The sequence below is a fragment of the Manacus vitellinus genome, unplaced genomic scaffold (genome assembly GCF_001715985.3).
Source record: "Manacus vitellinus isolate BGI_N305 unplaced genomic scaffold, ASM171598v3 scaffold_23_pilon, whole genome shotgun sequence".
Lineage (NCBI taxonomy): Eukaryota > Metazoa > Chordata > Aves > Passeriformes > Pipridae > Manacus > Manacus vitellinus.
The window spans coordinates 12247807-12264052 of NW_021939718.1; the positions used below are offsets into that span (position 1 = coordinate 12247807).

At 42.8% G+C, this 16246-nt stretch overlaps 2 protein-coding genes across 2 annotated transcripts; one reads left to right on the top strand and one right to left on the bottom strand.

Moving 5' to 3' along the window:
• The first annotated feature begins 213 nt into the window (after positions 1-213).
• On the top strand, positions 214-3273 carry ANKRD34B (ankyrin repeat domain 34B). Its single transcript, XM_008923079.2, has one exon. It carries the CDS (start codon positions 1238-1240, stop codon positions 2741-2743), a length of 1506 nt encoding a protein of 501 aa, XP_008921327.2. The 5' UTR covers positions 214-1237; the 3' UTR covers positions 2744-3273.
• Positions 3274-6662: 3389 nt separating this feature from the next.
• On the bottom strand, positions 6663-15250 carry FAM151B (family with sequence similarity 151 member B). The gene is made up of 5 exons (XM_008923078.3): positions 15125-15250; positions 13835-14000; positions 11403-11620; positions 9748-9883; positions 6663-8778 (listed from the first exon to the last, which is right to left on the bottom strand). The coding sequence occupies exons 2-5, from the start codon at positions 13987-13989 to the stop codon at positions 8625-8627; spliced, it is 663 nt and encodes a 220-aa protein (XP_008921326.1). The 5' UTR covers positions 13990-14000; positions 15125-15250; the 3' UTR covers positions 6663-8624.
• Positions 15251-16246: the final 996 nt, after the last annotated feature.

Here is a 16246-nt window from a genome sequence, read left to right on the forward strand (position 1 = left end):
TGAGCAGTTAAGTGTCAGAAGAGCTTTAGATAAATAGGAAAGAAATGTAAAAACACTAAGGACTTCCAGGTAAGTCAAAACCAAGGCAGAACACAATCAGAATTCCAACACGTGTGCTGTGCAAGATATTTCTCTGCAGTTTGTTTCTGGAAACCTAAGTGCACAAATTGACTGGATACTTTTAGAAAAGACTATAAAAATCTTGTATACGTTACTTGCCAAAAGTACACATAAAAATCATAACAATGATTTGCACTTCAATGAAAGCTGAGATAGACAGTACTGCATCCTGTAATTTCAGTATAATGGAGTGAATCCTTAAAGTAATTTCAGTGCAATTACCTTTAAAAAATGTTTTATCAAGACATAGGGGGAAAAGCCCAACCACCAGTCAAAGTCAGATTTTCTCCTCAGATTTCCAGGGAGGAAATCTGATGCTTTTAGTTTTGCTTGTTGGAGTTTTGGAACAAACTACATTGAGATCATATTTTGATTTTTGAATTCAAAGTAAAACAGAATGAACTTACTAATCTTCAGTTAATCACCAAACTTTTCTAGTGCTTTCAGTGATGAATAAAAATGAGTCTCTGTTCATTTCCTTTGCAGTTAAACATATTTACTTCTCTAGAAATACACTGTAAATAAACAAATGTAATTTTCATATCCATGTCTACCCTTGTATTGGAATTACTCTGCCAGTTGTTAAATACTGATTTTTTTTTCTCTGAAGGTTTTCCCTACACATAGGTAAGCAAGCACATGTAAGAAGTGTTAGTTGCGTGTATGCAGGTATACATTCATACAAGGCCTTTTGTTATTTATGCCACATTAAGTTCTTAATTTTTTTGTGTGAAATCTCCTGATTTACTTTCCTTCTGTCAAACATTTCTTTTGTTGTAGAGCTGATACTGTCTGCTCAGGCAGAGGATTGTACAAAAGACTGTCAGAAATAAAAAGGTGACAGCCATACTCTAACCTTCTACAAACGTTGTATTTATATTCAAGTGTTTTTTAAAGTTTTTAATGTATTTCTTGAAGTCTGGAGGGTGAGAACACTTTTTTTTTTCTTCTTCCCTTCATACTCTTTTCTCAAAATATGACGGTGTTTGCAGGAGCAATTTGTACAGCTAAAACTTCTCTTTTTTTTTTTTTTTTTTCTGTTTTCTCTTCTCTGGGGGACCTCTTTGCTTTCTATGGAAGGCAGATCTTTTATAGCCCCTAGGAGGGTGTAGGTGAGATGAGCAGGATGATGGAGGTGGTGGAGGTGCCGCCAGAGGGGTATTCCCTGATCAAAGCTGTGTACCAGAGACGCCTCCGCCTCACCAGGCTGTTGATCGATGGGGGTGCCTATGTCAATGAGAGCAACAGCAGAGGGGAGACCCCCCTCATGGTTGCTTGTATGACTGAACACGTGGACCTGCAGAGTGCCAGCAAGGCCAAGATGGTTAAGTACCTGCTGGACAACAAGGCTGATCCGAACATCCAGGACAAATCTGGGAAGACGGCCCTGATGCATGCATGCTTGGGCAGAGCGGGCCCAGAGGTGGTGTCTCTGCTGCTCATGAGTGGGGCTGACCCAAGCCTGCCTGACCACTCCAACTGCTCTGCTCTCGTGTACGCAATAAACTCTGCAGACAGAGAGACCCTAGAGGTTCTGCTCAACGCTTGTAAGGCACGAGGGAAAGAGGTGATCATCATCACCATGGACAAATCTGCATCGGGGAGGCAGGAAACTAGGCAGTACCTGAACATGCCTCCCCCAGAGCTTGGGGAGTGTCAGTACCCAACTGCTTGCACCTCCCCATCAGAAATAGAACCCAGTGAGATTCCAGAGGGACCATTCAGCTTCAGAGAGCTGTATCCTCCACGGGAGGAGGACAGCTTATCTCAAACAGGGTCACTGATGATGAAACCCAGCCCGATACAGGCCCGGTTCAAGCTGACCCATGTGCAGCAGCTGGAGTGTGAGCCTCGGGTAAAGTGCTGCCCAGCAGTGTTTCACCAGAGGAAAATTGCTTCTTCACAGGAACTTCAGAGTATCACTCCCATAGAAAAGCTCTCTTCTAAAGTCGGTGGCCTTGGCTTATCAAAGAGAGTCAACACCAGTCCCCAAAGTATTGACAGGAAAGATGCTGCTCATGTATTCAAAACCTCTGATGAAACTGGGTCCAGGAAACCACCACCTGACAAGATAAACTATCAGACTCCTTTTGTTGAAGAGAAACATAACCCCAGTGTGATTCCCATGGGTCAGAGTGTCAGTCTGGGACAAATCAGCTTAATTTCAAACCTCAGCGGTTTTTTCAGGAACAAAAATGCAAAAACAGATCACAACAGTTCTGATTCTCAGTTAATTGCTGGTCTAAGTCCTGCTGCTGCTGCAGAAGCCAGTAAGTCAGCAATAGGAAAGAAAGAGATTATTTCTCCATCTCACTCCTTGTTACCAAGTTCTAGAGAAGTTCTGGAGAAAATGCCTTCTGTTACTGTGAAAGGCAGAAATCAGGCTTTCCCAGAAGGACAAGGGTCAGGAGCCTTAGCATTGGATCAGACAAGGCCAGATTTTCTGCCACCCCTGAGTGTGAACCCTTGCCCCCCAGTTCAAGAGATCACTGTCATAAACACAGTTTCTGGGATGATTTCTTGTGGGCAAACACAGTTAGGGCCAGCAGCACCTGCTTTTCCTAGGATGACCAAAAACACCAATCTGCTGCGCAGGAGGCCGTATGAGCAGATTACAGTCTGAGCAGGTTAAGCAATTACTGAATCTTTCATGGGGGATAAGGGGCTACAAACTCTTTGATATGTAAATATTCACTGCACTCCCTGATTGTAATGGTGCATATCACAAAGTAGAGCGGGTTTGTGATGTAAAGCTCTGTGCCTTGGGATGAGTCGAACAGCTTAAAGACTACATGAAGACATAATTAATGAATGAGGCTGCTTTCTGCAAACTGAGGAATATTTATTTTCCTGGTTTTCTAAGATTTTCAACTTACCTGTGACAGACTGAACCCACAATGCCTCTTAAGCACTGCAGTTGTAATTGTACGTTGTAAATATGACTCCTAGATTTTGCCAAACATGTACTCTTTTTGCTCCAACAGAGGTCATACACATGGAGTTTGGGAACCTGAAACAGTTGACTGTGATGCTGGACACCAGCCTGACTGTCCAGGTTGTACAATACCCAAAAAACTCAGACACATCAGTGTGCAGGGGCAGGTGTACACAGTCAATGTCTCCTGCTTCTATGACTTCACTCCATGTAAATAGTTAATATTGCAGAGCTGTGCTGCCCAGGGAATTCCAGCTAAAGACTGGGAGCACGTTTCAGATGCCTAGCTGGCCCTGGGGCAGGTGGTGCACAGCTCTGGGGTGCTGCAGGCCAGCACACAAAGCCAGCCAGCCCTGTCAGGAGCCTACAGGGAGCACAATGAGCCCTGAGTGTGACACAAAGAAACTAATTGCTCACACTGTCAACGAGGTGTCTCAGCCACCTGGGGCTGCTCAAGGTTCTGGCCTGCTGGAATCTGCTCCTCAGAAAAGAAGGGTGGGGGAGGCAGAGCCTATATCTAAACAAGAGTCTATCACTGTCTGCAGTTCTGGACTCCCCCCAAAAGAGATCTCCAGGTCATGCAGGAGCTCTTTGGCCCCAGTCACAGCCCTTTTCAACCAGGGTACAGATGGTGGGGCACATCAAGTGTTCTTCAGCAAGGGCACTTCACACACAGGTTTGGGAGCAGGGAAAAGCTCTGTCCTCCTGCTCAGACAGACCTAAAAAAAGACATTCCAGGCGTGGGGAGGCCTTGGCACAAGTTGCCCAGAATATCCATCCCTGGAACTGTCCAGGGCCAGGTTGGACAGGGTTCAGAGCAACCTGGTCTACTGGAAGGTGTCCCTACCTATGGCAAGGGGGTTGGAACGAGATGGGCTTTAAGGCCCCTTCCAACCCAAACTGTTCTGTGGTTTTAATGACAAAACTCACCTGGAAGATGGAAATTCACATTTTGCCTAATTTGAAGCAGAGGACTGAATGTCTTAAGGGTAGAAAACACTCCTCTGCAGACTGTAAGCTACTGCATATTTTTTATCATATCTATCTAAAAATCCATCTTTCTTTGCTTTCCTTTAGTGTTCTACAATTCCAAACATGGTTCTGTCTTTGTGTGCATACCATAGATACTGGACGGCATTTAGCATTTTAGATCTCATCTTCTAAATATTGAGAAAAAGTGAATGTGTTCTATGTTGTCATAGTTTACAGAAAGTAGTTGTACTGAAATTGTGTCTGTGTAATGTGAATTTCAGTATACTGAAATACTTTTTTTCTGAAAATGCTCAGTCAGTACTATGTCTGCTTGCAGCTTCAGTCAAAGTTCACCAAATCTGACATTGCCTAACAAATAACTGTGATGTTATTTAGCTTTGCACTTAGTATATGATAATTTAAAGGGGATGATAAACATGAAACAATTTAAAGGGGATGATAAAAACAATTTAAAGGGGATGATAAACATAAACAATTCAAAGGGGATGATAAACACACTCTGTGTAAATATCTTTTTCGGAGTATTTGTTGCCATTCAAGTTCTGCCTTTTCCTTCAGATGTTGTCGGATCAGCCCCTGTGTACATCAGATAGAAGCAGGGATTATGTGGAAATCTTTCTATGACAGAGAAATTACATGGAACAGAGTATGTCAGTATTAACTGGGTACAAATTGGTCCCTACACACAATATATTTTTCAAATGTTTTCACGGCATTAAAAATGGAAATGGCAATTTGTCATTTCTTCATCTCATAATGAAATTAAATACTTGCAATGGAAAATGGATCTTTAAAAACATACAAGTCCTTTTTTAGAAGAAATCTACCATCACCAGGTGTTCTAACTGGTATTTGTGCTGAGGGTATAAAACCCAATTGATGCTGTTTTGATTTTAAAATTAATTATGTATATGAGACTATTTCTCCCTTAACTGAAAGAGTAATTTTTCCACAAAATACTTGGACAATGGAGGAAAATGGCAAGTGTCTTGAAAAGGGAAGTTTTTCTGTAGTGTTACCAGTATTTTGTGATTAATTGTGGCGCAGAAATAATGTGAAGGGTTAATATTACTGTTTGTTTTTGCATTACTGTTACAAGTGACCTTCAAAGAAAAGAAGCTTTGTTCTCTTGATGTTGTTATGATGAATAAATAAAAGTTTTTTTTTTCCCCCACCAAGGGAACATGGAAATAAGCACATGCTTTTATTCACCACTCAGTAGATGATGAGTCACTGCCAAAGGTTCTCACTTAGAAGTATTTCTCAGGTTGTCTCTATGCAAGAAAATGGGAACAGTTACTTAGATTTAATCCAATATAGCTCAATTTGTGCAAAGTATGGTTTGAGAGAGGCTCTCTCCACCTGCCGGAAGCTTCCTGTGGTTCCAGTCGTGGAGATGCTCTTGTGCTATCTTTGAAGCCCTTAATCCATGACATTTTCCAGCCACCCCTGATGTTCTTTTCAGTGAAGAACGGTCAGCACAACCGGAGTTTCTAATGTTAGAACCCCTCACTTCCCAAGGCACCCGAGATAAAAAACAACAGACCTTTTAGGTTCCTTTTTTGTCTCTGGGCACAGAAAATACCACAGGCTGAGTCTCCCCTTGCTGGTGTTGAAAGCTATGGTTTCCCATCTCTCACCTGCCGGTGAAAAAGCAGCGAAAATCACTGCTCTTACTCTCAGTCAATGTCACATCACAGTCATAAAGACCTTCAATGTGGAAATTACACACAATGACAGTGGCACTGACGTGATCAGTGTCCCCATGCATGTCAGTGACAGCTCCACCCAGGCACACAACTGATGAGAAAATGGATTTTAAATCCATGTGGTAACTTTAGAAAGGCCATTTAAAAATCAGGCAAAGATTTTACACTGAACACCAAAGATTTTTTTTTCTAATTGTACACAGGCCAGTTTATTCCCCAAATTCCTGAAATCCAGACACAGAAACAAATACCACACATTTTTAATTCCTCAACACTCTAACTTTTTTTTTTTCCCTTAAAGGATGGGACTATTTAATCACCAAGTTATTAAATGAGTTCTAAAGACTCCTAGTGTAATTTCAGCTTTAATTTGATGGTTTGAATTGAAAAAAAGGACGGGTTTTGTTGGGGGGTTTTTGGTTTTTTGAATGAATGCTGAAGAGGGAGATGTGGAGAACATCAGATGGAACAACACATTTGAAAAATGTGCCTTTGGGGGCATTTTCTTTCATTCCACAGTACATTTAAACAACGAGCAAAAAGCTTGTGCTTTGCTCCCATTGCTTCTGTGTCATGACAGGACACAGCTGGGTCACCATGCAGGACACAGTGACATCTCTCTTCCATACCGTGTTATTTTATCTGTTTACTAAGGTCCTTCAAATTCACAGAGAAACAGAAAGCTAAAAGTGCACTTGCCGTAAATTACCAGTGTTTGTATAATACAAGGAACACATCCCTGACAGAAAGTAAAAGAAAAAAAATAAAAAGACAGCTACAGCTAAAACAACACAGACCAGCTCTCCCACCAGAATAAAACCTGGCTTCATCTCACCACTACTGTCTCACTGCAGCCTCACAAGTAAATCGTTTTATTTTAGGAGAGCATTTGAATAAACACAGAGTAAGAAATTCAAATGAATTTATTTATGTGCAACTCAGACCAGACCAATATAAATGAGTTCACATGGAACTAGCAGAGATCTATGGGTAAAAAATACATACAGAAATTTAGATATGTAGGAAAATCTATACAATTCACCACATAGCCAAACTCTTCTGTCTTCACAAGAATGCTTCATAGAACTAATTCCTAGCATTTGTTTAATCTAGTTTTACATGTCTTAAATTAATTGCCTACATCAATTTTCCTGGTAATCCAGATCATGTCTTCTTTTAATTTTATCTGAATATCCCTGTTTATTCACATCCACAGATATTACTGAAACATATATCTTCTTTAAAAATACTTCTAGCAATTGCTGATGTTTTTTATTCAATAGTTTACTGAGTTTTAACAAATCCCAGTACTTCAGGTGGGAACTGGTCAATGGGAAAAAGGTTTCTAAATAACAGAAAAGTCTGTTTGTGTAGACCCAAAAAGGCCTAAACACTGAGAGATGAAATCCCTTAAGTCAATGAATGCAACTGCCTGCAACAAACTGTGGCTGAAAAATAAGTACTTTCCCCAACCTCATTAAAGGAATCACAGTTGCAAACCTGACCCTTTGGTGGTTATGGCCACTCACTTTGCCTGGTGGAATAAATTAAATTAAGTACTTTGTTTAACTATCCCAAGTACAACCAGATAGCTTCTTCCTCACATGGAAAAATTTTTGCTAATTTTACTCACGTATACCTTAGTAGGTAACAAAAATGAGGAAGGCTCTACCCCTCAATAACACAGAACAATTATTAGATGGAGCTGTCAAAGGAGCCATAGGTAACAGCAGGGAGTCTTGGATTTTAGTGACTGTGTGAAACCACCATGTTTCAAAATTTAGGATTAGGAAATGTAACTAATTTTTCTATCACAGCTGTACCAGGGCTATGTAAGAACCAAAAACTGCTGTAATTAACTTCAGCACTAACAGCCTATAAAGAGTTGTGTTCAACATCCATATCAACCCAATTCCCACAGGAAGTATGTGAGAAGAATGGGAACAGGAGGACAAGAAGACATGGCAATCCCTGCTCAGGGCATCAGCTTTTACCCAGAAATCAAAAACTCCTCTGACACTGTGGTTTTGTTTGTATTGTTTGTAATGTCTGGCAGAGGCAACAATGCACAGCTGGTACCTCAGTCTGAGTGAATTCTGAGGGCTGTAGAAGCAAAATGGGCAAAACAAATGGTTTAAATGAAGCAGGTCAGGCTCTTCCTGCAGTAGTCAGCAGGGTTTTGGCTTTTCTCAGAGGGAACTTCCACTTGTGAAAATTTGTGAAGTCCTGTCAGTTAAAGGGATGCACAAAAATCAGGACAACGCAGAAAATACCTGTGATCACAGAAATTAGCTGGTTTTGCTGCAATCACTGATCTCCCTGCAGCTCCTTTGCTCTCTGGCTGCCAGAGACATGGCAGGGGAACATCTCACACACAAGTTCTGAGATTCCAATCCCTTGAGAGAGGCACCAGCACTGCTCTGTCACAGCTCAGCTCTCTGACTGTGCCCAACGTGCTCCTTGCCAGGACCCCTCCCTGTGCTCCGGGCCAGGTCAGGATCACCTCCGGGGCTGTCCCAGCCCCTCCTGCAGCCCCCTCCCCACTCCCACTCAGCTCTGATGGGGCACAGTGACCACAGGACACAGAACTCCACCAGGGCTAACTCAGGACAAACAGCCCTTCTCCCTTTTTGGGATGTGGAACCCCCAGGATCCCACATGGGGAGGAGGGAACACTGAAGAAGGTACTGGATTTCTGTTTGAGAAGCCTTTCCCCAGTGTTGTATAAAATCTCCTCCAGTAACCAGAAGTGTGCTCAATATGGCTTCTCTGGCAAGGAAAATGCATTTCTCTGAACAAGAAATCCTCACATTTGAAAGAAATTACAATATAGAGCATTGTAACGTCAGGCATTGCCTGCTTTGCATTTACTGTTCTATTCCAATGGCTTTTTTGAATTCAGAATTTTGCGGCTCGAAAATGTCATAATAAACCCTGCTTTTATCAAAATTTTCTCGGATGGAAAGCAAATCCTCTACAGAATATATGTCGTCCTTTCCTGTCCAAACAGTGAGGCTGTACCTACATGCAAAAAAAAGGGAAAACAGCAAAAGAGAAAAAAGCACATAAATCAGAAAGACATTGCACTAATAAGCTCCTAAAAAATATTCACGATGATATCTCAATTTTAGTAATGTAATTAAATACCAAAAATTGCAACCCCTAGAACAATTTATCTGCAATTTATCTGTGTGAGTGTTCTGAAAAACAAGCAAGTAGTTAAATAAAAAATCTTGGGCAGATATACAGCAAAGAAATTACCAGGCTGAGCATTTAAGCTTTGACAAAGTAATCAATAGTCACAGGCTGAGCTGCAGAACAGGAAATAGGATGCAATCCCAGACGTGGGTGATTGTCATGCTCTGTTCTGTCGCCTCAGTGATGTGCAGTGATGCCACCTGATTAACTGAATTGTCATTAATTGCATGTAACTTTTCAAAAAACCTGAAAATCTCCACAGTATCAACCACAGTTAAAAGCATTACTCTCCACAATCTCCTCATGACATATACTTAATGTTCCCTTTTGTATAATAAAACCGTATTAATTTAAAATATGGGTAAATCAGAATGTAATTATATGTCAGTAAAACTGGCTCAGGAATTTCTGTCTTCTAATCATGCCACTAAAAAATCATGACTTTTATTCTGAGGTGAAAGAGAAAATCCTAATATTTCAGCAGGAATACTGCTTGTATCCAATGTGGATATATTTGAGACTGGCACAGTTCATAAGACATATTCTTAATGCAGTAATATTGTGACATTAATTCTTACTGTAGGTAATGAAAAAGAAGCTTTTGGAAACTTATTATTTTACAGAAATTAATAGTGACCAATTCTGTCGAATGAAACAAACAATGTGAGAGCTTAAGGAATTAAAGAACTGAAAGGGAAAATATTTCCAATGTCACTGGAATAAGTGTGTTGTATTTAATTTAACAGCTGTGTTTATAACAGGACAGGCGGGAATGGAGGCTCCCAGACCAACCTGTCTGACTGCTGGATCAGCCAGCGGAGAGCAGGGAGGGAGCGCGGCACTAGCACGGCCCTGACAGGGAATGTCACGGGCTGGGACAGGGCCTGGCACAGCTGGGACATCTCCTCCACCATCCCCCAGTCGTACCCTGCAGGGGAAAACACTGGATTGAAAAAAACCTTCACAAACAACCCCCACCCAACCCAGAGCTTGACAGAGTGATTCAGCTGTGACACAAAATGAGCAAAGTCGGGGACTGGCGAAAATTGTGGAATTCTGAAAGGAAATTTCCAAATGGTTCTAAGAAAAAATAATCCCAGAGGAGAAAGGTAATATTAACATGGGAAAATAAACCGATTATTAAAACCTTCCTCTGCAGTTCATATACAGCTACAGAATGTGATGTTTTTAAATTTGCTGCCACTGACTCCAGTATGGACTCGTCTGACATTGACAGGGACCCTCTAGAAACAAAAACAGGAAGGAAAAATTAGGGAAAAAATTTGAATGAATCCCATAGGACTGAGTTATACACAAACAAAGCACACAAAACATTCTGCGCTTAAAAAAGTGCAAACATCAAGCAATCTAAAACACTCCAAGTGCCTCTGCTGAGATTTTTACAAGCACTGCAGCTACCTAAAATACGATTTAACTGTTCTTTTGTTTCCACAGGTTATGAAAATCTTACAAACAACAGTTAAAAATTTTTCTCAATTACTCATATGCAACGTGTGACTGGAAAGAATAAAAAAGCACCAAATATTAAAAAAATAGTCTTGTTGGACAAACAGCAACTTTTAGTTGAAATCAGTCAAATGAGCTGTTTTTCCCAAGTCTTCCAGCATACCCTTAATTAATATTACTATAAACTGAAACCTAGAATGGAGAGAACATTAAATTAATTTTAAAATGTTACTCAGTATTTCCAATACATATTTCCACCAACTTTTTCCTGCGCTGAAAATATTTGAGAGAAAGCACTGAACAGTTTAATAAAATCACTGTGCATCATACAGCAAAGTACTAAATCTTGCTAAAGAGTAATCAGCAATTGGAACAGTGTATAATTTTACCCTGGTGGTCACAGACAATGCTGGTGGGGAGCCTGCTAATCATAATGAGAATTACAAGAAAGAGGAATACTGTGAAAAGGACCCAAAAATAATGAAAACTGGAAAATTCACTGCAAAAATTCAATTATTCAATAGAAATGAAGACAAGGTTAACTAACAATTTGATTTCAGTGATCAAAAGAAGCACAGACAGGGTTTTAAATTTCTGGATAGTCTGTTTTTCCTCAGGAAACATGCCAGAATTCCAATTACCAAACCAATCCTTCAAGGATTCAGGGAGAGACCTACCTGAAACAGGAGCTGAGGAGTTTGTCTCCCGAAGCTCCTCAGTGCATGAGAATGAATTGAAGAATAAAAGAGTTTATTTTAACAACAAAAAGATCAGATTTTTACGCAGTCCAGTTGCCAGACCAACACTGAGGTAATTGCAGGATCACACTGCATCTCACACACCAGCAAAGAAAATCATTCTCATGTCATTCACTACGAGTTTCAAACAGAGGATGTTGCAGAGCTTGTGTTGAGTCAATTAAGAGACAAATGGGAAGAAAAGCAGCCGTGCAGGGTGAAGGCCTGGCTAGAGCTATGTACCTTGCCCGTGGTGGTGGCCGTGCCAGCCTGTGGTCCAGCCCAGGGACAGGGTGATGTCGGGGAAGGTCGAGGTGATGGTGCCGAGGATGCTCTGAGCATTCAGCGCCGGGCGGCTCCCACCAGGCCCCGCCAGGATGTCTCCGTTGATCCACACAGGTCTCCTCAGCTGCTGCTCCACCTGCCCCAGCAGCTCCAGGGATGGTCCCACGGCGTCCGGGCTGTGGAGGACCACCAGGGGAACCAGGGAAGGCACAGCACGTACAGAACGGGTGCGTTACTTAACTGTCCTGCTCGGACACTAAGCGAACGCTGACGACCCTCTCTCAGCAGGGGACTTGTCCTACACCTCTCAGGACACCATTCTGCCACACCCCTGCTCCCAGAACCTCCTGGTGTCACCTCACAGCCCCCCAGGCTTGTCACCTCTTCGTCTGGAAGGGTGCTTGAGAAGGGTTTTAAAAAAGGAAGCTACTGCAGGCTCCAACACTTCTGTTTAATGAGACCTGAAATCCATAGATACTGTAAATATATTTATTTATATATATTCCTGTGGTTTATATCCAAGAGGTGAAAGTAATCTCTTCCAACCTTAACCACACTCAGCATTGCAAAGATTTTATCACTATTTCAGATCCAGACTGAAAGTTACCTTCACACCTTTGCAAGCCAATCCACCCATACTAGGAGAATAAAAAACCCCAAACTGAACATTTTCAGGCAACTAAAAGAGTAAAAGGACACCCATTTCAGCACTTTATGCCTGGTCATGATTTTCCCTACAGTTCAAAAGTGTGGCAGCACAGAAAATCTGCCTGTCAGACGTTCACCCTACATTTAATGATTAAATTATTAAATATGAGTTGTCATTATTTGAGCAAACAGTGCAGCACACCTTGTAAACATTTAACAAAATCTAGAGTCATGTATTCTGACTGTTCTTTCAAATCAAAAGAAAAAGCACAGGTAGCTTTTTCTACCTCTATCCCATCAAAACTTTCAAAGCACCAGTACTCTGGAAGAGAAGGAGATGTGGAACAATGGGGAAAAAGAACGAATGCCAAGAAAACCTTTTTTCTCTTACAGCACATGAATTAACACTTTATAAAACGTTCAGGAATTTAAAATCATTATAATCAGAGCTCTCATATTAGGTCAGCTCTAAAGCCGAAAACTGTCCCCTGAGCTGCTTGCATTGTTTTCTCTGAAAAGTCATTTTGTATATTTTAACTTTTGTATAGCATCAGGAATTCGACCCAGTGCTTCCAGCTGAGATAAGCTCAAGTCTTACAGGAGAAAAATTAGTGATGGCCTGAGTTAACGTGTGGGCTTCAGCATTTCTTGCACTGTCTGAGGCCAGGACAGTTCACATCCGTCAAGGACAGTGAAGAGCCTTCCTTTGTACTACAAAGTATAAGGTATTGTAGAGAGAAAAAAGCCCAAAGCAGCATCTCTTGAAATAAACAACAACACAGAAAAAAAAACCCCAAAGCAAACATCAAATTCTGTTATCACTCATTTGACTCCATCTGCACTGTGTAATGTATTTTTAAATGCTTTTATACAACTAGACTTTTATAATGCAACATACTTTTAAAAGCTTTTTTCAAATCACTGCAATTGGCTATAAATTCCTCATGGAAAAACAAAAAGTAGGTGGTTTTAAAATTAATTTAAAAATAATTAAATTAGAAAAAAAATCCCCAAACCCACAAGAAATAAACCCAAATGCCTACTTTGCTTTATTCTCTTCTCTGCCCAGACGGACATACACAGATTCTGTAACAATAAACAGATTTAGCCTGCCCACATATTTTGCATTTTCAAGAACTTTTACACAAAAACAGTGACTGTGTTACACAGAACAACAGGTATAAATCACATTTTACAACTATCTATTGGGGTTTTTTGCACTTTTATAGCGTAGTGAAGCATTGATGAAGCTCTTTGTAATTTGCTGCCAAAACAGACTTTGCACATGGAAATTCAGACAAAGCTGAAGTCAGGAGCTGCAGAAGTGAATGTCTGGAAATCACAGCTTACTTCCAAGGCTATCTCATGGGGTTTTCAGGTGTATTTTCCATTCAAGACAATGAAACAGCTAATGGTTAAATTCTGAATGAACCTCTGAAAATCTAGTTAATAAATCAGGCCAAAGATAGGAGCCTTCCAGAGGGATACCACCATTTCCCTTTTCCCAACAGAAAAAGTCTGCCCAAAGTAACTAAAAAAATATTATTTGCAGTTCAAAACACTTTCAAAGCTTTTATTCTTGTGATGCATTTATTAATAAGGATGATGTTTCCTCATTTCTTGCTTCGGAAGGAATGCATCACACAAAATGGCACAATAGGAAAAAGTCTGGTCAACCATCACCTGTAAAATTGTTAACCAGTAAGATTGCAAACAACATAAAAATCTTTTTGTGGAGATACCTCTTAAAATCCAGCTTGATGCCTTTATTGGTGTTGACCATCTGCGTCAGCCACTCCTGCAGTGTGATGTCACTGTCTGTGTCAGGGGGGTGAGCCAGGATCGGGTCTCCCTTCCCTCCCTCCCCACCACGGAGGAGAACATCAGCTTCTACCATGTGCACATTGCCTGGGGGGGATAAAAACTGAAGCTCTAAGGTGCAAAACCAACAGTTTCAGTGTCTGCTTCACAGCAACAATTACTCAGCAAGTCTTCCCACACCAGCCTGTGTTCACTTACTCCACACAGGCCATCCCCAGTGGGAACTGCTGTCTGTGACATGAAAGATACATTTCTCTGGTTACTCAACTCACGAACTCTTTAAAGATTTACAGGCATGTCAAAATTGATTTTTGTAGATACATTTGGCTGAGTAATCACACAGGGTTTTTTTCATCAGAGAAACAGAAAAATGGACATCCAGCATGTGAATCCACTCTTGTTAAATTTCAAATCTCTTCCTCTCAAAACAGGGTTCCAGACAGACACTTTCAGAGTAAAGATGAGCACAGGATTTAACACTGGCAGAGACTGAGCACTCCCCTTGTCTCATTCTCAAACCTGACCCGCCCATCTCTGTCAAAATTTTAAAAACAAGTCAGCCAGCCAGGAAAACGAGAGCTGAAACACAAGACAGGCGAATGGGAGTCTTAGGAATGCTGCAAGCTCTAGAAAACAGCTTTATATAACAAGTCTGGACAATGCTACCAGCTTTGCAGAGAGTCCAATAAATACAGTTCCTTAGACTAGAATACTAATAAAAAAGCTAGTAATGATATTCAAAAGAAGGCACATTGCATATGGAATTACATAAATATTTCCCAAATATTCATATAAATTCACATAAAATTCCCTGCTGCCCAGACTGGGGCATCACGGATTTTCTCATCCTACAACTCCCTGACAAAAGGGTGGAGCCAGTGGGGATTGGGTTCTGCTCCCAGGGAACAAGGGACAGGACGAGGGGAAATGGCCTCAAAGCTGTACCAGGGAAGGTTTAGTTTAGGCCTTGGAAGGGGCTGTCCAGGGAGGTGGTGGAGTCCCCATCCCTGGAGGTGTACAGAAGGTGTGAAGATGTGGCATTCGGGGACACGGTTTATTGGGTCCGGTGGTGCACGGACGAAGGCTGGACGCGACGGTCCTGGGAGGGCTTTTCCAACAGTAATGACTGAGCAGGGCAGGAAAGGGAAAGGAGAAAGAAGGAAGGGGAACGGGGAAAGCGGAAGGGCCGGCAGGGCCAGTCCCGCACTCACTCCGCGCAGCCGCGGCCGCCCGGGCCCTGCTGTTGGCGGCGTGGAACCAGCGCACGGCGGCCCCGTCCCGCGCCGTGATGCACCCGGAGCGGAGGAAATGGTCCACGGGCCACTCGCTCCAAGAGCCTGCGGGGACATGGGGGTCCCTCAGCACCGCCCGCACGGGGACGACAGCGGCGGGACCTCAAGCACCGCCGTGGAATCCGCCCCAGCCCCCGCCTGGCTCCTGCCACCGCGGGGCCCAGGCGGTGGAGCTCCCCCTGTCTCCGCTCCTCACCGGCGGCTGATGGAGCCCCGTCTCCCCTGTCCCGCTTCCGAAGAGGGCCGAGCCCGCCAGCGTCCGCCACGCGGTCTCGCTACACCCGCGGTCCGCTGGCCATTGGGGCCCGGCCTATCCGTTTCCCGCCCGCGGGGGTTGCCGCCGGTGTCCGGCACCGCCGCCAACTAAGCGGGGCGTCGGACCGGGGGGCGGGGCAGGGCAGGTTTAGGAAGGGAAGGCTCGGGAACGGAATGTTTGGGAAGGGAAGGGACAGCACGTCCGGGGCAGTGTGCCTGCAAAACGGGGAATATTTCAACGTTACTCTAAATCAGGATGTTCTTTGCTGTTTGGTGTCCACGTACTTTCCTGATCAGCAAGGAAAGAGACCTGGTTAGTGGGACAGGCAGCAGCTGCATCCCTTACAGGAGGACATCCTGGAACTCACCAGCCGTAAGGGCACAGTAAAGGGTGTCCTCAGGGCAAGAGAACACAGTCGCAAGGTGTGCCAGGGAAGGCTGTACATCAGCAGGAACTTCCCTCTGGAAAGGGTGGTCAGGCATTGGAACGGGCTGTCCAGGGAGGTGGTGGAGTTCCCATCCCTGGAGGTGTCCAAGGAACGACTGAACGTGGCCCTCAGTGTTCTGGGCTGGGTGACAAGGTGGAGATCAGACACAGGGTGGACTCGATGGTCTGGGAGGCCTTTTCCAACTTAATTTGATGCTGTGTGAAATGAAGATGTTAATGTGTGCCTATGTACACGTTGCTAATTGGCAAAATGCTCAAGGTCTGTGTATCCTGTGGCTGAACTGTGTTCATTATAATACTAAAACCCACACTTACAGGCCAAAAAAGACCCAGCCCAG